We start from the raw sequence: 23,225 nt of genomic DNA on the forward strand, positions 1-23,225 counted from the left end.
TAGGCAGTAACAAGTTCTGTCTTGCCTGAGTAATAAGCTCCAAACCTCGGAACCGCACCCATCTTGAGAAGGAGGAGGGCGCTGTTTTTTCTGATAAGCGCAGCGGGCACACACTCTGTACGTTTAATCACGGCAAATCGTAGCTAAGCTGTCTACCAAACTAGTCCCTCTTTTTCCCATTGCCCCCGTAGATGGCTGTTGGTCTTTTCTGCAACAAATCCAGGAGTTTCTCCTTTTTGTTTTTATAATTGCTCCAATAGAAGCTTTCGGATTTAACTCTCCGCTTTTTAAAGCAGAATCGCCATCCCAGGTGCGCAACCACGAAAAAGTTAGACATCCATGAGAGACAATGCCCTCCATGGCCCACTTTCCAGGCAGAGAGAAGCGGCTCTGGGCGGACCGCCTAAGCTCTGGCCCGAGGGGGTCTTTAGGTGGAGTAACCGGTCTTCAAGACCCGGCTCCCAAACCACTGACGCGCTGACGCTGCAACCCTAGACCTTCTGGGGTCCTCCTCCTCGGACCCGCACTGCTGACGGCGGGACTGGCAACTGGGCGGAGATCGACCCCGGGCTCGCACAGCCCCTCCCGAGATCCACCTCGCAGCTCCCTCACTTCCTGCCCTCCGGAGGCGGGCCCTGCCAGTGCCGCGGAGGCCAGCGCGGCGAGCTCCTCCTCAGCAGCGACGGGACGGCCACACCCTGCGCGTCGCGCGGGCTCGGGTGAGGTCTCCGCTCCTGCGCCCTGCGCGCTGCAGCCACACACCAGACGGCGCCCCAAACGCTGTTGAGCCGCACGTCCCGCCCAGCCTGGCCTCGCGCTGGTCCCAGTCGCGCCCCGCAGCCCTCGATCTCCCGTGACTTCCTCGGCCAGGCCGCCCGCGCCTCTGCGACCATGTTGCGCTGGCTGCGGGGCTTCGTGCTGCCCACCGCGGCCTGCCAGGAAGCGGAGCCACCGACGCGCTACGAGACTCTCTTCCAGGCGCTGGACCGCAATGGGGACGGAGTGGTGGACATCGGCGAGCTGCAGGAGGGTCTCAGGAACCTGGGCATCCCCCTGGGCCAGGACGCCGAGGAGGTGGGTCGCCGCCGGGGCGCCGCCTGAGCGCAGGGAGGGCTGCGGGCGCTGGGGACGCTGCGAGGACCGAGGAGGGCGGCGGCCCGAGGCGTTGCCAGGAGGAAGGAGGAACTGTGGCTCCCAGCGCTCCGGTGGCTTCAGAAACTCGGGCATGGGGCCGCGACCGGCGACCCCGGTAACAGAAGTGGGTCATAATACAAAAGGCTACTGGTATTTGTCCAGATAAAATGAGTGTTGTGGACACTGTGGCCCACGGGCACTGTTAAATTTTTAAGACCCTTTTGTCCTGAATCCATCCCAGGTTCTTTGTTTTTTTTGTTTTGTTTTGTTTTAATACCTTGCAAACATGTAATCATTTTTAGCCGTCAGAATTAAGTGTGTCCCAGGTTCTGTAAAAAGGCGCACACATTCGATCTCTTCGAAGCTGCTTTGTTATACCAGCTATATGTGTTGTCTACTGTTTCAAAACTGTTTGAAAAAGAATCGCATGTTTCCCCCACTTCCTGTTGAGAAGGAATGGCGACATTCCATTGTTTAAGACATTTCTAGGTTAGTGCCCTAGGTACAGAAATTGATCTGAAGGGTTAACCTGCGGCTGAGCAATTTCGTTTTCTCTGAGTCATCTTGACTGTGCCCCTGAACTTCTGCCCCTTTAGTAGGGTGGAGATATGTGGAAATTCTCCAACCCTGTTGAAGCGTTCCCTGACACTGGCATTCTCTATCCAAAGAGGGAAAGTGATTAGGTTACTGTGAGGGCCTACAACTGTTATACTGTTATATTTAACTTCTCTTTTAATGTCTTTGGTAGTTACAGGCCTCTTCAGTTTACTGTTTCTTCTAGAGTCAGATTTAGTAAGTTACAATTTTCTTTTTTGAAACTGCCCATTCTATCCAAGGTTCATAATACTCGCTGATGATTTTATAAAACTTCTGACTATATCTGTAGGTAGGTTCTCTATTTCATTCCTCATATCTATCCTTTTCTCCCCTTCAATCTTGCCAAAGTTTTGTGTATTTTGTTCATATTTTGAAAGAATCAACTTTTGGTACTTTTTGCTGATTGTCCCAGAAATGGCCCTGTTGGAGTTCCCCACCATGTCCAATCATTGGCTGGAAGCAGCCCAGGAAAGAGACGGCCTTGCTGCAGTGCATCAGCAGATGCCAGGGCTAGAGGCTAGAGGGTGGAAGTCGACTGTGTTCCTTAAAGTAGGCGCCTTTGAAGGGAGATCTCAGTGGTACAACTCCATAGTCCCTACAATATACAAAAGCTCTTTGGAGTCCTCAGTGATTTTTAAGATTGTAAAGGGATCCTGAGATCAAAAAGCTTGAGAATCGCTGCTGTACCATCTTTTTTATATAACTGCATCATATTCTGTTATATGTTTGTATCGTAGTATATGTTACCAATTCTTTTTAAACCACCATTTAGCTTACTGATAGTTTAAAAACGATGTAAGTGAAATTGCAATGAATATCCTTTGTATTCATTTTCTCATTCTGGTCCAGTTACTTTCATAGGATAAATTTTGAGAAGTGGACATTGCTGAGTCTGAAGGTAACACGCATTTTAAATTGGGATACATATTGCCTTTCGGAAACCTTGGACCCATTTTCACTCTTTTTTGACTGACAGTGCTTGCTTCTCCACATCCTCATTCATTCAGGGTATCAGTCTTTATAAAGTCTCCTATTCTGCAGGTGGAATTCCTTTTCACTTCCTGTCTTAGTCCATTTAGTGTTGCTGTAATGGAATACCTGAGACTGGGTAATTTATAAAGAAAAGACATTTATTTAGCTCACAGTTCTGCAGGCTGGGAAGTTTAAGAAGTGTGGTGCTGGCATCTGCTGGGCTTCTGGTGAGGGCTTTTCTGCTGTATCACAACATGGTGGAAAGTCAATTGGAAGTGGACATGTGTGAAGAAGCAAAATATGAGAGTTGTTCTGGCTTTATAACAACCCAGCCTCGAGGGAACTGATCCATTCCTGAGGGAACTAATTCAGTCTCATGAGAGAGAGAACTCACTCACTACTGCAAGAATGGCACCAAGCCATTCATGAGGGATCTGCCTCTGTGACCCTGACACCTCCTGCTAGGTCCCTCCTCCCAACACGGCCACATCAGGGATAAGACTTCAACGTGAGTTTTTGTGGGGACAGGCAAAACATAGTACTTGCTTTGCCTTTTTGTTCTCTTCACACCCTCCACAGGATTGCATTATGCCTACCCATTTGGTGAGGGCAGTCTTCTTTAATTGGTTTACTGATTCAAATGCTACCCTCCTCCAGAGACATCCTCACAGACACACTCAGAAATCATGTTTTACCAGCTATCTGGGCATCCCTTAGTCCAGACAAGTTGATACATAAAATTAACCATCACACGTGGGATAGAATTAGGATTACATTTATGGGGGGAAATTTCAGAGGTGTGTCAGGGGTTTGTGTAATGTCAAGGAGTGAGGAGATTGGCCACTTGGGCATAGAAATGAGAACTGTGGGATGTCTCTTCAGTGGAAAGTTTCAAGATAGTAGTTTGTATTGAAACCAAAACTCAGCTTGAAGCGAAATCTCTATAAACTTTCATCTGATTTGATCTCATCTCCGTGTTTCCAAGCATTTGTAATGAATTGAGCATTTAGAAGAGAACAAATTTCTGTTTAAGTTTCTTTAGATTTTAGATGGAAAGAATGTAGAAATAAGAGTAGAATGTAGAAATAGGCATAAGGACTATAATAGCTAACCATTACTAAATGTTCCAGAATTATCCAGGGAAGAGAAAAGAATTCAAGGCAAGTCCTGAGACAAAATTAAGAACCAATTAGAAGTGAAAGCGTACTTTTTTTTTTTTCTGATATGACCTTTCTTTTCTATATGTTCCAAATCTCATTATGAAATTAGTAAAAAATTAAAGTTAAAAATTAGAGAAAATTCACATTAAGTTCTCCTACGACTCAGTAGTATAAGGGTATAGACTGAGAGTAGAATGTAGTATGAGAACAAGAAGATACAGTATTTAACATTACTAATTTTCTCATACTTGTCTAGTAATCCTATTTCCTTTTAAAAATCTTCAGTTATTTTCTTCTCTTTATGCACCTCCTTCTCCCTCTCCTCTTCCTCCTTCTACCCCCATCTTCTTTCTTTTTGTGGAGCCCTCAAGAATGGGATTAGTGCCTGTATAAAAGTGACCCAGAAGAGCTTCCTTGCCCCTTCTACCGTGTGAGGACACTGAGAAAACAGTGGTCCATGGAACCAGAAAGTGGGTCCTCACTAGACACTAAATCTCCTAGCACCTTGATCGAGGACTTCCAGTATCTGGAACTGCAAGAAATCAATGCTTATTGTTTAAGTAAGCCAATAGTATTTTTGTCATAGCAGCCCAGATGGACTAGGACAATTGCCAAGAACAAGAAGGGAAGCAGCAAGCTACAAAAGGTTCCATCCTTGGTATGAATTGACTGTGTAACCCTTGTCAAGTTTGAGCCTTACTGGAGCTTTACTTTCTTCTTCTTAAAATGCAGATATCTTGCCTGCGTCCTGAACAGAGCTTTTAACAAGGTCATATGTGGCTGAATATGAAATTTCATGTTAAAAAACCCTTTAAAATGTGGCGTCCCATTTACTAGCTGGTAAACTTCTTGAGGACCCTCTGTGCCTGTGGGTATGAAGTGTATGCCGAATGATCACCCAGTGTTAGAGGAGTGTGTGGACTGGTAACCTGATTTAAGGGCCCTTCTAACTCTTACATTCTATGATTTTTTTTATTCTGTCTTTAAATTTTTACATTTACAATCACAGAAAAAATAGTCACATAGAAGAATAGTAGCTTAGCAAATGTTTATTGCATTGAATGGAATCAGGATTCACTCCATTAAGTAATTCCTCTGTTAACAAGGAGAGTTCATTCCATTTTTATTTCATTAATATTGCTTTTTTTTTTTTTTTTTCTGGAGACAGAATCTCGCTCTATCAGCCAGGCTGGAGTACAGTGGTGCGATCTCGGCTCACTGCAGCCTCTGCTTCCTGGATTCAAGCGATTTTTGTGCCTCAGCCTCCTAAGCAGCTGAGATTACAGGCACATGCCACCACACCTGGTTAATTTTTGTGTTTTCTAGTAGAGATGGGGTTTTGCCATATTGGCCAGGCTGGTCTTGAATTCGTGGCCTCTAGTGATCTGCCTGCCTCTGCCTCTGAAAGTGCTGAGATTACAGGCATGAGCCACCATGGCTGGCCCATTTACTTAATATTTTAATTGTCAGACACTTTATGGTTTCTGGCACAATATTAAGGAGACATGATATAGAAATGATAGGGTGAATTTTAGGGCATCACAACAGAAAGATTATGGTATAAGAAAAACAATGAAATTCCAACTACATTTCTATCAAATGTTCTAAAATATATAAAATCTGTATCTTTTGTGTTTTCTCCTGATTTATATTCCAAATTTGATGTTACCCTTCTCTGCAGAAATAAAGTGTCTGAAAGAATGAAAAAAATGGAAGAATTCTTTAGTAAGGCATAAAATACCCTTTCAATCTTTGTAGCATTCTAAGCCTTTTCAGTCACCTTTCCAAACTCTCAACATGCCATATTCCCTGACTAGACCACAACTGTGTACATTGATCCCTTTATTTTCTTCTCTCTGCCTGAGATTTCTTTCATTCCCCCTTCTCTGCCTGGTATATGATTCCCATTGTTTAAGGGCACAGCTAACCTTTATAATTTTCCTAGCCCACTTTCTTTATTGGTATTCCGGAAAAAACATTTAGAAAGAAGCTTCCACAAGACAACATTCTGTAATACACTGCTTATTTTGACCATGCCGAGTTCAAAAATCTTATCTTTTTAAGGATCAAATGGAGCCCACCAAGTTATCTATATTTGACAGGATTTATGAAAACAAAAGGATTTGTTGAGAAAGTTTGAAGCCTAACCCTGAAATGTGGATCGTAGTGTTTACTACACATGAACTGGTTTAGTGGATATAATGGTTATTATTACAGGCTGTGGAAACAACAGGGTTCAAATGTTTTCACCACTTGCTAGACTGTGGCCTTGGGCATGTTGTTTAATGCCTGGAGGCCTCAAATGTTAACTACAAATGGTAAGAACTACCCAGTAACTTAGCATAAATAGTAAATTCATTCATTTAATATTTTCAAACAGTGCCAGACATGTTTAATGAACCGGTGATATAGTGGTAAACAGGACCTACGGTGTTCTTCATTGTATTCCCGACACCCTCCCTATAGTAAATACCGACAGCCTTCTTCACTGTATTCTCAACACCCTCCCTATAGTAAATAGGTCTGCGTGTGTTGCATAGGTGCTTGGGGAATAAAAAATAATAAGCAAATAATGAACAGGGTAATTTCAAAAAGCGGAAAGAGCTATTCAACAAAAATACCTGCCTTTTATTAGATGAAACTCTCAACTCTATGGTTTGCTCTCTCCTGTCAGTTCTGTTAAATGCCGTCAGTCTGTGTTCCTTATCACCCTGGCCATGATTTCTGTCTTTTCTGCTTGGTCTTGTAAACTCTAACCCAAGGCTCATTCTCTGCCTGGCTATCTGCCTTCCGTGGCTCTTTGCCACTACCTACATTCTCTGTGATGCACAGGGAAGAACCATTCCCTGTGGACCATAAAATTCTCTTTTTGAAAGAATTCATTCTTGATTGGGCCACAGCACATCTTGTGAAACAGCATTAGACATTTGCCACTGCTCAACAGCTCTGGGGGAAAATGTTGATTGAGAAGCATACAGTGGTTTTTTTGACTAACCATGGTGCAACCTCCTCCCAGGGGAAACTTACGAGTATTTCAGGGACATGTGATGGTCTATTTATGTCCCCAGTATCTGACATGATGGGTGGTGTAGAGCAAGAGCTAACAGATAATGGCTAAATTAATTTTCTTTTTGAATTTTAATATTCAACTTTTTAGGGTACCCAATCTCCATATTTAGGAAAATAAATTACATAAAAAGTAGAGCGTTTTTATTGTGAAACTGCACCTCCACATTCCCTGTGGTGCAGGATGAGGGACCACAGGTGTTTGTCTGGGGAAACCAGGGCCCTCTGTGGTTCCAGAGGGTGAGGATTAAGAGGAAGCCCTGGATAGTGTTTATGAGTATCTCCTAACTTCTCTCTGGGACTCAAGATCACTGAACTTTTGCCTATTTTGAGATCATCTTTACAATCCAGCCACTAACAGCTGAAGGATAGGCTTGCCCTGGAGCCATTGTAGTGGTTAGATGAAGATAAAAGATAAAAAACTGTGAGGGGAGGTGTCACAGAAGAAACAGCCCATGTGGGCAGATTTTCATTCAATTCTTAGTCTTTATTACAGCAATTCTCCAGTGCTGCAACCTTAGAAAACGATTCCTACAACACAGTGTAGGTACCCATCAGCAGCAGATTGGATAAAGAAAATGTGGTACATACACACCATGGAATACTATGCAGCCATAAGAAAGAACAAAATCATGTCCTTTACAGCAACATGAATGCAGCTGGAAGCCAATAACTTAAATGAATTAATGTACTAACAGAAAAACAAATACTGTGTTCTCACTTATAGGAGGGGAGCTAAACCTTGGGTAAATGGGGCATAAACATGGGAATAATAGACACCAGGGACTCCAAAAGGAGGGAGGGAGGGAGGAGGGCAAGGGCTGGAAAAACTTCCTACTGCGTACTTTGTTCACAATCTGGTTGATGGAACCATTAGGACCTCAAACCCCAGTATCACACAGTATACCCTTGTAGCAAGCTGATGGTGTAACCCCTGAATCTACAATAAAATTATTTTATTTTTAAAAATCATTATAAAGATTTTTAAAAAGAAGGATTCCTAGACAGGTACAGCAAAACAATTTTTTTTTAAATGTTGGCAGGCCCCCACCGCCAATCACTTATGCTACAATAGCCCATGTCCCAACATTCCCGACCTACTCTCCAAAAAGAAGTTTTTAGATGGCCCTAAAGTTTTTAGATCTAGTTTTAGATGGCCCTGTGCTGGGTTCTCCCTGGAAGGTTCTGGGGAAAGGGGTGTGACTTGCCCCAACTGGACTTTTCCTGGAGTGGGAGCCCGCACTTCTGATCAGACGTGAGTGCGGCAGGAACTCCGCGGTCTCTCAGCGAAGCCCCAAGTGCGGTCCCACCGAGGTCCCGGTCCTGGGCCCTGCGCGCTCGCGCCTTTGCGCTGGAGCCGTTAGGATGAGCCCTCTCCTTCCAGCGCTTTAACTGATGAAGGTGCTTTGTGTTTGGCGCCCCTGAGGAGGATGCTGTCTTAGGCCTCTTCCCACTGGCCGTGTGGTGGGCAGAGATCCCCCTTGGTCCGTCGCACTTCCACCCCGCTGGGGCTCACTCCGGCCTCGGAGCTAGGAGGGAGACATCCTCGATGGACTCCCTCTACGGAGATCTCTTTTGGTACCTGGACTATAATGAGGATGGGGCCTTGGACATTTCTGAGCTTCAGGAAGGCCTGGAGGATATAGGGGTCATTCAGTCTCTAGAGGAAGCGAAGGTGGGTCTCACTGGCGCTGTTAATCAGAGAGACGTTGGGGCTGGGAGCCCTGGAGAGGCACTGGGCAGAGAGGGCAAAATTTACATGTTCTCATGCTTGACCTGGGCCCACTGCAGTGTTCAGGTGGTTGACCAACGTTAACTGTTTACTAAGAATAACACAACACAGCTAACACATTTCTCAAGTATTTTTCTCCGTTTTCTCCCTGGCTGTAGTAAAATCTCCAACTTCAGATTGCTGTCAAGATGTTGGCTACATACAGCCTTGTCTTAAGAGTCACCTTGTTCAATGTGCTCACCTGTCAGTCACCCAGAGGGGCGTCTAGGCCAAAGATGGCGCCCTCCCCAGTTCAGAGAACTGGGATAATCACTCTACATGTATTTGGGAGTGGGGTGGTGATTGGAAATTTTCTGATGTTATGTTTTGATTTCTGTTCCTGGAAGGGCGGCAGTATAAGTGGCTTGTACTCTTGGGTTTCACTAGTGCTGAGGTTTCCTCATAATATGTCTTAATAATAGACCCTAGTTATCAGTACTGAGCTTAGGCTAACCCTTCTCTTTCCCAGCAGGCTAACCTACAGGCTCCTTCTCAGCAATGCCTCGTAGATACTCCTATTGCAGTATTTCCAAGTCATTTTCCATTTGGAATTCATTGTTGTATATAATAATTACTTTATAAGTATATTTGCTCTTTGGATGTTTGACCCAGTAGACTGGGAGATCCATGGGCATGCGGCCTATTGAATTTATTTTGGATAATTGGTACTTTGTGCCCAAAAAGCTGTCAGTTGACATGTTAAAATTTAGTAAAACTCTTTCTATTAGCCACATGAACTTTGGGAATATTGAAGCTCCATTTAGTCATGGGTCAGTTCTAGTTTGAGCACATTCTATATTCCAAGCCCTGTACCCTGGTATCCTCATCTGTTGTATCAGAGGCCTGGACTGTGTACTTTCTGTGGACCAATTCAGTCCAAAATGTTATTTCTGCAAAGCTTATCTGGATTTTTAATTTCTAGAAAAAAAAGTGTTCCTCCTTTTAAAGTTAAGTGTTCTTGTTCGGGTGCAGTGGCTCATGCCTGTAATCTCACCACTTTGGGAGGCCAAGGCAGGTGGATCACTTGGGGCCAGGAGTTCAAGACCTGGTTGGCCAATATGGTAAAACCCGATCTCTACTAAAAATATAAAAATTAGCCAGGTGTGGTGGTGGGTGTGTGTAGTCCCAGGAGGCTGAGGCAGGAGAATCACTTGAGCCTGGGAGGCAGAGGTTGCAGCAAGCTGAGATTGCGTCACTGCATTCCAGCCTGGGCGACAGAGTGACTCCATCTCAAAAAAAAAAAAAAAGAAAAGAAAAAAGTTAAGTGTTCTTCATATTTGTTTAAAGACACTCATATTTAGATTTGCAAGTGTGACTTGTGTTCGTTTATTTGATACAAACTAGCCTTTCATAAGAAATTATGGGTTAGGCCATCAAGTCGAATCTTTTGAAACACATTTCTTCCTTGTTGAAACAAAAGGTTTGCAGATCTGTCTTGCATTTTTGGCAAGGAGGCTTTGTGTACCTAGTGGTGACTGACGAGGGTTCACATGTCAAAACCCCAGGGAGGGGTATCCCCAGAGAATTCTGCACCAACCACACAGAACATTCTGTTTCAGAAGAGCACCGTTGTGACTTCTCCTCAGGTGGCAGTCACATCACTAGGAAGTTTTGATATGAAGTCTCTTCCCACACATCTCTACCTCCCCTAGTAGGAAAATTTGTTTATATAGACAAAACTCAACTGATAAAAAAAAAAAGAAAGAAAGAAATGGTACTTACATTGTCGTATTAAGATACAAAAGCAATAACTTTTTGTTGTGAAAATGGTCTGTTTTTTGAACAATATATTGTTTTGTTTTTTCCTGTGAAAGTTGAGAAACTAAGTATATGAAGAGATAATGGTCAGACCATAAATAAAAATAGAACTTTGACTCAAAATTTACAGCAGTCTGCCCAGAAAACCAGCCCTTTATCTAAAATAAACAGACCAGGAAACCAGCCTATTATGTCAGACTTATAGGAAGTCAGGTTACTATCTCTAGAGACAATACACAAAGCTATGCAATAACTGCTGTAACAGCCCCAAATGGTCAGAATTTGATTAATGACTGACAGCCCCTCTAATTTTTTTCTTCACTTCCAACTTAGGACAAACCAGAGAAAGTTAAATGTGCACCACCTACTAATCAAATAGGATGCCCTGTTTCTACTGAGCCCACTTACAGCTTCCCTGGGCCAGCAGCCCCCAGTCAGGAAATGCCTGAAGCCTTCCCTTTTTCCCACTGTAAAGTTTTCCCACTCCTCTTCCTGCCTTTGAGTCTCTCTCAATATGCAAGTGAGAGTGTGTGACTGCCTTACTATAGCAAGCTCGGGCCAGGTAGATTTTGCTTTTCTCATTTGATTGGTCTTTTATTTCTACAAGGAACATACAGGAAAATTTAAAGGGGAATCCATTCCTAGTCTTTCATGTTATAGTAGTCCCCTTTTATCTGCAGGGGAGCATATTTTCCAAGATCCCCACTGAATACCTGAAACTGGGGGGTAATATTGAATCCTGTATATACCATATATATATACACACACACATATGTATATTTTAGTTTTTTTTTTTTTTACTTTAATTAGCTTTAGCTCTTTTTTTTTTTTTTTTTGAGATGGAGTCTCACTCTGTTGCCCAGGCTGGAGTGCAGGGGTGCAATCTCGGCTCACTGCAACCTCTGTCTACTGGGTTCAAGCAGTTCTTGTGCCTCAACCTCCAGAGTATCTGGGACTGCAGGCATATGCCACCATGCCTGGCTAATTTTTTTAAATTTTAATAGAAATGGGATTTCACCAAGTTGGGCAGACTAGTCTCGAACTTCTGACCTCAAGTGATCCGCCCACCTTGGCCTCCGAAAGTGCTAGTGGGCCACCGCGCCTGGCCATAGACTATATATTTTTGATCTGATAACTGGTATGGCTACTAAGTGACTAACAGGCAAGTAGCATCTATAGTGTGGATATGCTGGATGAAAGGACATTCACCTTCTGGGCTGGATGGCACAGAATGTTGAGAGAGTTCATCATGCTACTCAGAATGGTGTGCAATTTAAAACTTATGAGTTGTTTGTTTCTGGAGTTTCCCATTTAATAGTTTGATTAAATGATTGATTAATAGACCATGATTGACCGCAGGTAACTGAAACTGTAGAAAGTGAAACTGTGGATAAGGGATGACTATTGTATTGATAAGTCAGACTCATTAGGCAATCATAACTCTTGATTTACCACAAGAAATGCTGGATGGGTTAAAAAAAAAAAACTATTCGAAATTTTTTTGAAAAAAACAAAACAAAACTGACCTTTAGCTTGTTACTTCCAAAATGGTAGTGAAAACTGCGGTCCCAAAGAGTGAAAGGAACCAATGACTAAGAGAAAATCTTGTTTTCAGGATGACAGATTAAAAAATAAGCAACTTGCTGAAACACTGAAAATCTCTCCACTTATAACACAAAACTAGTTAAAACTGGTTGGAATGAATATGGTCAACTCTCGTCTGCACAGAACGAACTTGCTGATGTTACAGCCCAAATTTCCACCACGTATTTTATACTAACTCCCCCCAGATTTTCACACACAATCCGTGAGGTAGCATGAAGAGATAACTATGCATGCCTAAGGTCGTGGGAGACCTCCCCCTTTCCTTCCACCAATCACCCACTAATCCAGAATCTGCCCCCAAACCTTTTCTAATAAAATGACTACCTTAAAGCCAGCACAGGGAGACAGATTTGAGTTGGACTCCTGTCTTCTTGTGGGTCATCTTGCAATAAGAAGCTTTTCTTTTCTCAAAACCTGGTGTTATAGTATTGACTTCTAGTTCATTGGGCAGCAAGCCCCTTTTGGTCAGTGACTATTCTTGTTCACTGATGTTTCCATTGGCCAAAATATAAACCTCTTACAGGAAACTTTAGTACATAAATGGCGCCACAGAATGCTGTGAATTTTCTCTTGGATTGTAGCAGGTTACTGTACTGAATACTGTAGGCAGTTATAACACACAAAGTATTTGTGTATCCAAACACAGAAAAGGTACAGTAAAAATATGGTAATTTTATTCAACTTTTAGTTTAGATTCAGGGGGTATGTGTACATTTGTTACAAGGGTATATTGCAGGATACTGAGGTTTGGTGTACAATTGAACCCTGTCACTCAGGTAGTGAGCATAGTACCCAATCGATAATTTTTCAACCCTTTCCCATTCCCTCCCCATTCTTGTAGTCCCCAGTTTCTGCTGTTTCCATCTTTATATCCCTGTGCACCCCATGTTTTGCTCACATGTATATGTAAGAACATGTGGTTTTTGGTTTTCTATTTCTGCGTTAATTCGCTTAGGATAATGGCCATCAGCTGCAGCCATGTTGCTGTAGAGGACATGGTTTTATTATTTTTTATGGCTGTGTAGTATTCCATGGTGAAAATATGGTACTATAATCCTACTAAACCACTGTCATATATGAGGTCTGTCATTGACTGAACTCTATACAGTGCATGAATATATATACACATATATATATAATGTCATCCATTTTGTGTATTATTAGATTTGATTTGCTAGTATTTTTTGTAGGAGTTTTGCATCTTTTTCACTAGTTGACATTGCTTGTAATTTTCCTTTTTTTTTTGTGATGTCCCTGTTAGGTTTTAGAATCAAGTGTATACCCACCTCATAAAATGGGTTGGCAAATGTTCCCACCCTTTCAATTCTCTGGAAAATTGGTGTTTTTTTTTTCCTTAAAGTTTGGTAGACATTATTGTTAAAACCATGTGGGCCTCGATTTTTCTTCATGGGAATGTTTACAAATTACACTTTACATTTCTTTAAAATCTGAGTATAGGGCTACTCAGAATTTCTGCTGTCTTCTGTCAGTTTTTAATAAGTTTTTATAGGCGTTTGTTATTTCACGTTCACATTTTTGATATAAAGCTGTTCATAATATCATTAATGTCTACAGTGTCTAGTAGTTTCCATCTTTACTTTCTGACATTAGTTATTGGCCAGTTTTGTCTATAGTGGCCATTAATGTCTATAGTGTCTAGTAGTTTCCATCTTTACTTTCTGACATTAGTTATTGGCCAGTTTTAGGAGTTTATCAATTTTAAGAGTCTTTTCAAAGAACTGTCTTTTGGCTTTGTTAATCTTCCCAATGACGTGTTTTCTTTCTCATTACGTTTTGCTCCTTATTTCCTTCAACTTCTTTTTTGCTTCATTTTTAAATAATTTCCTGAGATTGAGATAAGCCTCAGTGATTGGTCACTGATTTCCAGTCTTTCTTTTTTTCTAATTATGAAAGATTAATTACTAAAGATTTTAAACCAGAAATCTTTCTCTAAATGTAGCTTTAGTTGCAGCTCACAAGTTTCAGATCTGTCTCTCTAAGTCTGGAGGTTGGAGATCTGACTATGACCATTAAACTATCCAGTCACAATGTGGCATTATTTTTATTTATTTATTTATTTTTTTGAGATGGAGTTTCACTCTTGTTGCCCAGGCTGGAGTGTAATGTTGTGTGATCTCGGCTCACTGCAACCTCCACCTCCCAGGTTCAAGCAATTCTTCTGCCTCAGCCTCCCAAGTAGCTGGGATTATAGGTATGCACCACCACGCCCAGCTAATTTTGTATTTTAGTAGAGATGGGGGGTTCTCCATGTTGGTCAGGCTGGTCCTGAATTCCCGACCTCAGGTGATCCACCTGCCTCAGCCTCCCAAAGTGCTGGGATTACAGGCGTCGGCCACCAAGCCCGGCCCAACTTGGCATTATTTACCTGGAAGAGTATGACCATCAGAACAGTAGAATTTGTAATCTTTGAGTGGGTGATTGTGAGTGTCATAATAGGTAGATAGGTTATATTTTGGGTGGTGGTAGGAGAGGGCTTACAGTTTGCTATGACAGCTTTTTATACGGATCATCCTTAGTAAAAGATTATTTAATTTTTGAAATCAAAGGGAAAAACACCATTTTAGGCTTTCTTCTTTCTTTCTTTTTTAGAGACAGGGTCTTTCTCTGTCACCAGGTTAGAATGCAGTGGTGCAGTATAGCTCATTGTAACCTCAAATTCCTGGGCTCAAGTGATCCTCCTATCTCAGCCTCCATGTAGCTAGTATTTATAGGCATGTGCCAACACATCTGGCTAATTTTAAAATTTTTTTATGGAGATGAGGTCTCACTGTGTTGTCCAGTCTGGTCTTGAATCCTGACCTCAAGTGATCCTCCCCCATCAGCCTCCCAAAGTGCTGCAATATTTTAAATCCTGTGGTAGGTCAAGTGTTTGTCTTCTATCTTGGGGTTTATAAAGTACATGTCAAGAAATTTAGGGTGTGGTTATATTAGCTTTAAAAATGTCATGTTTTATAAAAATCAGTGCATCATTTTTCTGATTGAAAATTTAACACAAGACCCGGAATCTTTTTGTAGCAGTACAACTACTTTTATTATAGGTCTTTGCCATAATGAATGATGATACATCTGGCCAAAAATAGGTACTATAGTCTTTTAGGAAAACAGCCAATCTGCTTGAAATATGTGTAGAAATAATTTAGTGTATCAGCCCATATTGGCAACAACTTCTTTCTAATGTTTTTTGTTCTTTTTATAGAAAATTTTTACTACTGGAGATGTCAACAAAGATGGGAAGCTGGATTTTGAAGAATTTATGAAGTACCTTAAAGACCATGAGAAGAAAATGAAGTTGGCATTTAAGAGTTTAGACAAAAATAATGATGGTGTGTCTTTCTTTTATATTTATCATCAGCTATGAAGAAGCATTTCTCGTGCTTCCAAGAGTCTAAAAGCATGCTTATTTAATCTCTGTGGTTTTAGATGATAATTATTATTTGTGTTAATACTTATTTTTCTTAGTAATATGATTTTTATGTAGAGTTTATATTATTTAGTGAAGAAAACTTATAGATAGCTTTTCTTTTTCATTACTTTGAAATATAATGAATTACATTGCTGAATTATAAACTGTGGGCAGGGCCTGTTGTAAATATTAACTATGGAACATTATGCTGATTTGACTTAAACCTGTAGGTTAAAAATAATAATTGTATTTTCTTGTCCTCCAGGTAAGTGAGATTTGTTTTTATTTGTATACAAGAATGACAATTGTGTAGTCTAAAATTTAAAAAACTTTCAGATTATCTTGCATTTGTTAGTATTTTTGGAAGAATTAATTTAGAGAAGATACTCTGATCCTGGAAATTAGGGGAAAGTAGCATATAAACATATAAGTATGTACCTTCTAGTTAAGAGTATGACTTCTCTATTTTGATTAATAGGTTGGAGTTTCTCTTAATCTGTTTTCTGTTGCTATAACAGAATACCATAGACTGGGTAATTTATGAAGAAATGAAATTTATTTCTTATAGTTCTGGAGGCTGGGAAGTTCAAAGTTGAAGAGCTGAATCTGGTGAGGGCCTCTTACTGTGTCATAACATGCTAGCAGGCATCACAGAGCAAATGTGCTACCTCAGATCTCTCTTCCTCTTATAAAGCCACTAGTCCCATCATGGGGACCCTACTCTGAAGACCTTATCTAATTCTAATTAGAAATAGAGTCTTGAAGCCCTCATCACCAGAGGCAACCTTTAACAGAAAGAGAGAATTTATAAAAATTGTAATGCAGTACCAGACCCCGCCCTACTTGTGAATAGTCAGGGTCATTTCATTTATAGACTTGTTATTAAAGAAACAAGTTAAACAAATACATTGACAGGAGATGTGGTTCATGTCTGAGATAAGCAAACTTTTTTGTCCAGAAGTCCAGATAATAAATATTTTAGCTTTGTGGGTCATGTGGTCTCAGTTGTAGCTACTTATCTCTGCTGTTGTACCTAAAAAGCAGCCATGGACAATATGTAAATGAATGGGGATGGCTGATTTCCAATAAAACTTTATTTCCAAAGATAGTTAATACACCTTATTTGGCTTGAGGGTTATAGTTTGCCATCCCTGATTTACACTGAATATTAAAGTTTAATTCAAAGCAAGTTCCTTCAAACAAACAAACTGAAGTCTTTAAATGGTTTTGAAGATTATTCACATCTGTGACTCTCAGCCAGGAAGAGCTGAGTTTGGGTTGGAAGTAGTACTGTTGAAACATTTGTTGCCCATCAGCCTTACAATATATGCCACCAAGTCTAGCCTTAGTCCAGTCTTCTAGCAAAATTCAGCTTTCTTTCTTCTCTGCAAACTTTCATTCCAACATGGACCATCTGCAGTTCGGATTGTCTTGCGGGTCAGATTGTCTGTGTGCTGTTATGGCAGGCAGTAGCTGAGAGATGGAGCTACCTTAAGATCAATTGCCAGATAATCAGAGGTCAGTCATCCCAGTACATAAGTTGTATACATATCAATTGTTCATTTTATAAAATTCTGAATGAACTAAAGATGAAATTTTGATGGTATATTTGTAGGAAATCCACACAATGTTTCCATAATTTACCATGTTTGTATATTTTAAAACATTGTGGCATTATAGGTTCATATTTTTATTTTTCAGACTTCTTTAATACAAAACATATACAGTTGATCTTCATTATTTGGGGATTCTGTATTTGTGAATTTGCCTACTCAATAAAATTTATCCCAAAAGTAACCCCAAAATATATACTCACAGTACTTTCCCAGGCATTCCTGGACACGCACAGAGCAGTGAAAAACTTGAGTTGCTTAGCATGTACATTCCTAACTAGTAGAATAAGACAACACTCTGCCTTCTTGTTTCAGCTCTCATACTATTAATTAGCAAGTATCCCTTTCAAAGTCTATTTTGTGCCAGTTTTTGCATTTTCGTATTTTTATTGGTAATTTCCTTTTTAAAATGTTCACCAAATGTAGTGCTGAAATGCTATCTAGTGTTCCTAAATGCAAGAAAGCCATGGCATGCCTTATGGAGAAAATATATGCATTAGATAAGCTTTGCCCCAAATTCAATGTTAGTGAATCAACAACACACATTAAATGAGGTGCCTTCAAAGAGAAACAGACATAAAACAAGGTTATGTATTAATCAGTTATGAAAGTGTTGTGATCAGAGGCTCACAGGAACCTAACCCTGTTTTTCCTGTAGGAACAATGGTTCGGTATTTGCTAATTCAGTGTTTGCAATGAATATAGAACTTTATGGAACATGATTACTGTGAATAATGAGAATTGAGCATATTTCTTTAAGAGTGCAGTTCTAAAGGAGAATATTCAGAAGGGTATTTGCATAATTTCTTTGCTAACAGATGCTGCCTCTCACTGTCCTTACATGGTCCAGATTCTCATGCTGCTCCTTCCCTCTCCCCAGGAGGATTCTCTCACAATCCTGTCATCTCTCCAGGGTCCTTTCTCCAAGAAAGTCTATCCTTTCACCACTAACAGTAATTTTTGTCTTCCTCTTTTTCTGGAGAAGTCAGCTGCTTATGCTGCTTCAGCACCAGACCCTCTCTTTGTTTTGTTTCATTCTTTTTCATGTACAGTAGTCTTAGGATTCTCATGAGCCTGTGAATTGCTGGAAGGAAATATAGCACTGCTTACATTTATTGCTTCTATTTTATTTTCTATATTCTCTTCCTGTCTTCTGATTGTTCTCCTTCTGTCTACAAACATGCTCTAATTTCCCTAGTATTAAAAATTTTCTATTATTGTTCTTTTTTCCTTGCTCCCCTTATTTTTACTGCCAGATTTTTATTTTTATTTATTTATTTTTGAGACGGAGTCTCACTTTGTCACCAAGGCTGGAGTGCAATGGCACAATCTCAGCTCACTGCAACCTCTGCCTCCCGGCTTCAAGCAATTTTCCTCTCTTAGCCTCCTGAGTAGGTGGGATTATAGGTGCCTGCCACCATGCCTGGCTAATTTTTGTATTTTTAGTAGAGATGGGGTTTCACCATGTTGGCCACACTAGTCTCAAACTGCTGACCTTAGGTGATCCACCCACCTCAGCCTCCCAAAGTGCTGGGATTACAGGTGTGGGCCACCATGCCTGGCCTTTTACTGCCAGATTTTTAAAAGAATAGTCTGTGCTTTAGCTCTATTTCCTCATTTACTACTTCTCTTTAACTCAGCCATATATGATGTTTTGCATAGTAAATGTCTAGTAATTTATTAAAAATGTAGAAATAGATACTTTTTAAATGACTAGATCCTACTTTAATTGAATTTGTCTTAGAGTTAGAATATCTTGATTTGGATCTTAGTTCTGCTACTTCTTAATTACATTACTTGGTAAGGCCACTTGAGAAGTTGGTCTCTTTGGGGGAATATTATTTATCTATAAGGCTGTTATAATTACTGAATTTTTAAAAAATGTGTGTTTATTTGTTTAATGTATTTGTTACATTTTTAGTATTGATGTTGGGATAGGCATTTAAGCAAATCTATAACTCACCCACATGCATAATTTTGCCTTAATCAGTTTAAAGCTTTCTCTTAAATGAGAGATTTGAAATTCATGATTTCTGTGGCTCTTGTCAGTTCTGAGTTTTATTTTTGCCCTTTTTATTTTTTTAAAGGAAAAATTGAGGCTTCAGAAATTGTCCAGTCTCTCCAGACACTGGGTCTGACTATTTCTGAACAACAAGCAGAGTTGATTCTTCAAAGGTAAGCTCTTCATGTTGGTCAACAATTGACTTTCACTTTAATATCCTGCATTAGAACTCTGTGTTTGTAAGTGTGGCTTTAAAACACCTCCCTAGTCTTCATTATGTATGTCCAAGATCTCTTTGTCTTTTTTCCTCCGATTTATGTAACTTTTTTTTTTTTTTTGAGATGGAGTCTTACCCTGTTGCCCAGCTGGAGTGCAATGGTGTGATCTCAGCTCACTGCAACCTCCACCTCCCACGTTCAAGTAATTTTCCTGCCTCATGCTCCCGAGTGGTTGGGACTACAGGCACGTGCCACCACGCCTGGCTATTTTTTTTTATTTTTAGTAGAGACGGTTTCACCATATTGGCCAGGCTCATCTTGAACTCCTGACATCAGGTGATCCACCTGCCTTGGACTCCCAAAGTGCTGGGATTACAGGAGTGAGCCACTGCGCCCAGCCGGCAGCTTTACTGAGTTGTAATTCACATACCATAAATTCACTTTTCTAAAGTATACAATTAAGTGATTTAAAACATTTATTCATTTTTAAATTGACAATTATATGTGTTTATCATGTACAACATGATGTTTTGAAGTATATATACATTGTGGAGTGACTAAGTCTAGCTAATTAACATGATACATCTCATATTTAATGATTTCTGTGGTGAGAACACTTTACATCCATTCTCTTAGTATTTTTCAAGAATATATTATTATTAATTATAGTCTTCATGTTGTACAGTGGAGCTCTTGAGCTTATTCCTCGTGTCAAGCTGAAATTGTGGGTCCTTTAACACAAACCATACCCCACTCCCAAAGTATTCTGCTCTCTGCTTCTATGAGATTAACTTTTTCTGATTCCACATGAGTGAGATCATGCAGTATTTGTCTTTACCTGGCTTATTTCATTCATGTTGTTACAAATAACAGGATTTCCTTCTTTTTTATGGCTGAACAGTTTTCTCTTGTGTATGTGTAGCACATTTTCTCTGTTCATGCATTGGTGGACACTTAGGTTGATTCCATATCTTGGCTATTATGAATAGTGCTATAATGAACATGGGAATGCACATGGCTCTTTGATATATTGATTTCATTTTATATATGTATATATATGTATACACACACACATACATACAGTGGTGGGATTGTAGGATCATATGGTAGTTCTGTATTTAACTTTTAAAGGAACTCCATACTGCTTTTCATAATGGCTGTATTAATTTACCTCCTCACCAACAGGGTGCAAAAATTCCCTTTTCTCTACATACTTGCCAACACTTGTTATCTTTTGTCTCTTTGGTAATCGTCATTCTAAGTGTAGTATGAGGTGATATCTCATTGTGGTTTTTATTTGCATTTTTATGGTAATTAGTGATATTGAGCTTTTTTTTTTTCTTGTACATTTTGGACATTTGTATGTCTTTGAAAGATGTCTATTGGGGTTTTTTGGTTGTTTATTTGAGGTTTTTTGTTTTTATGTAGGCATTTACTGCCATAAACTTTGCTCTTAAAACTGCTTTTGCTGTGTTCCATGGGTTTTGGTAGGCTGTGTTTCCATTTTTTTTCATCTCAGGAAATTTTTGAATTTTGCTTTCAGTTTCTTCATTGACCCACTGATCATTCAGGAGCATGTTGTTCAATTTCCATGTATTTGTGAATTTGCTGAAGCACCTCTGTTACTGATTTCTAATTTTTTATTATTGTGGTCAGAAAAGAAACTTGATATGATTTCCTTCTGCTTAAATTTGTTAAGACTTGTTTAGTGGCCTAACATGTGATATCTCCTGGTGCGCCCTGGTGCATGTTCCATATGCAGTTGAGAAGAATGTGTATTCTCTTGCCATTAGGTGAAATGTTTTATGTCTGATCTGTCCATTTGTTCTAGAGTATAGTTTAAATCTGATGTTTCTTACTGATTTTCTGTTGAGATGATTTGTCCATTGCTGAAGGTAGTGTGTTGAAGTCCCCTAGTATTGCTGTATTGCAGTCTATCTTTGTTGTTGTTGTTGTTGTTGTTGTTTTTGAGACGGAGTCTCCTCTGTTGCCAGGCTGGAGTGCAGTGGCGGGGTCTCGGCTCACTGCAGCCTCCGCCTCCCAGTTCAAGTGATTCTCCTGCCTCAGCCTCCTGAGTAGCTGGGGCTACAGGCACCTGCCACCACTCCCAGCTAATTTTTGTATTTTTAGTAAAAACAGGGTTTCACCATGTTGGCCAGGATGGTCTTGATCTCTTGACTTAATGATCCACCCGCCTTGGCCTCCCAAAGTGCTGGGATTACAGACATGAGCCACCGCGCTGGCCAATGTTTGGTATTTATCTTTAGGTGTACTGATGTTGGGTTCATATATATTTATAAAAAACAATAGCTACGTAATTTATTAAGGGATATGCAATGTAAAATATATAAATTGTGACATTGAAAATTCAAAATGGGAGAACTGGAGTAAAAGTGCCTTCATATAACTTATTGTTATATTCTCTTATTGAATTGACCCTTGTATCATTATATAGGATCTTTGTTTCTCCTTTACACTTTCTGACTTAAAGTTTGTTTAATATGATATAAGTATACTCCTGCTCTCTTTTGGTTTCTGTTTCCATGGAATATCTTTTTCCATTCCTTCACCATCAGTCTGTGTGTGTATTTACAGATGAAATGAGTCTGTCATGGGCAGCATATAGTTGGATCTAGTTTTATTTATCCACTCAGACACTATGTTTTTTGATTGGATAATTTAATCCATTCATGTTCAAGGTAATTATTGATAAGTAAGGACTTTGTACTGCCATTTTGCTTATTGTTTCATGGTTCTTTTGTAGATCCTTTATTCTTTTCTTCCTCTCTTGCTGTCTTTTTTTTTGTGGTGAAGTGATTTTCTCTAGTGGTATGTTTTGATTTCTTGCTTTTTAGTTTTTGTGTGTCTCCTATTGGTTTTTGATTTGTGGTTACCAAAAAACATCTTAAGAGTTATAATAGTTTATTTTAGCTTGACAACTTCATTTTTATTGCAAAAACCCTCCAAAACAAACAAACAAACAAAATCTACACTTTTACTTAATCCCTTAACATTTTGAATTTTTGATGTCACAGTTCACATTTTTTCATATTGTGTATCCCTTAACAAATTATTTTAGCTATTATTACTTTTAATAGTTTTCTCTTTTATCTTTCCTACTACAGATATAAGTGATTTGCATACCATCATTACAGTATTAGAGTATTTTTAATTTACCTGTGTACTTTCTTTTAGCAGTCAGTTTTATACTTTAAGATGTTTTCGTGTTACTCATTAGCATATTTTTCTTTCAGCTTGAGGAACTCCTTTTACATTTCTTATAAAATAGGTGTGGTCATGATTAACTCCCTCAGCTATTGTTTGTCTGGGAAAGTATCTCTCCATTTCTGAAGGACACTTTGCTGGGTACATTACTTTTGGTTGGTATTTTTCTCCTTGAACACTTTGAATATATCATCCCTTTCTCTCCTGACTTGGTAGGTCTCTGCTGACAAGTCTGTTGCCAACCATATTGGGACTCTCTTATATGTTATTTGCTTCTTATCTCTTGCTGTTTTCAGGATCCTCTCGTTTTTAATTTTGATAGTTTGATTGTAATATGTCTTGAGGTAGTCTTGTTTGGACTGAATCTGATTAGAGACCCTTGACTTTTTCTGTATGTAGAGATTTACATCTTTCTTCAGGTTTGGAAAATTTTCTGTTACTGTTTCTTTAATTAAGCTTTTTACCCCCTTTATCTTCCTTTTCTCCTTCTTTAACTCCTGTGACTCAAAACTTTGCTCTTTTGATGCTGTTCCATAAATCTTGTAAGCTTTCTTCATTCATTTTCTTTTTTCTTTTTTTTTTTTTTTTCTTGAGACGGAGTCTCGCTCTGTCGCCCAGGCTGGAGTCCAGTGGCCGGATCTCAGCTCACTGCAAGCTCCGCCTCCCGGGTTTACGCCATT

General features: G+C 39.8%; 1 protein-coding gene across 1 annotated transcript in view; it reads left to right on the forward strand.

Moving 5' to 3' along the window:
- The first annotated feature begins 686 nt into the window (after positions 1–686).
- SLC25A24 (solute carrier family 25 member 24) overlaps positions 687–23,225 on the forward strand; it is a 54,431-nt gene continuing 31,892 nt past the window's right edge. Inside the window, 3 exon segments of the mRNA NM_001258085.1 lie at positions 687–1,074; positions 15,281–15,407; positions 19,188–19,275. Of these exon segments, the coding sequence (NP_001245014.1) occupies positions 892–1,074; positions 15,281–15,407; positions 19,188–19,275 (398 nt within the window). The 5' untranslated portion in view covers positions 687–891.

The sequence above is a fragment of the Macaca mulatta genome, chromosome 1 (genome assembly GCF_049350105.2).
Source record: "Macaca mulatta isolate MMU2019108-1 chromosome 1, T2T-MMU8v2.0, whole genome shotgun sequence".
NCBI lineage: Eukaryota > Metazoa > Chordata > Mammalia > Primates > Cercopithecidae > Macaca > Macaca mulatta.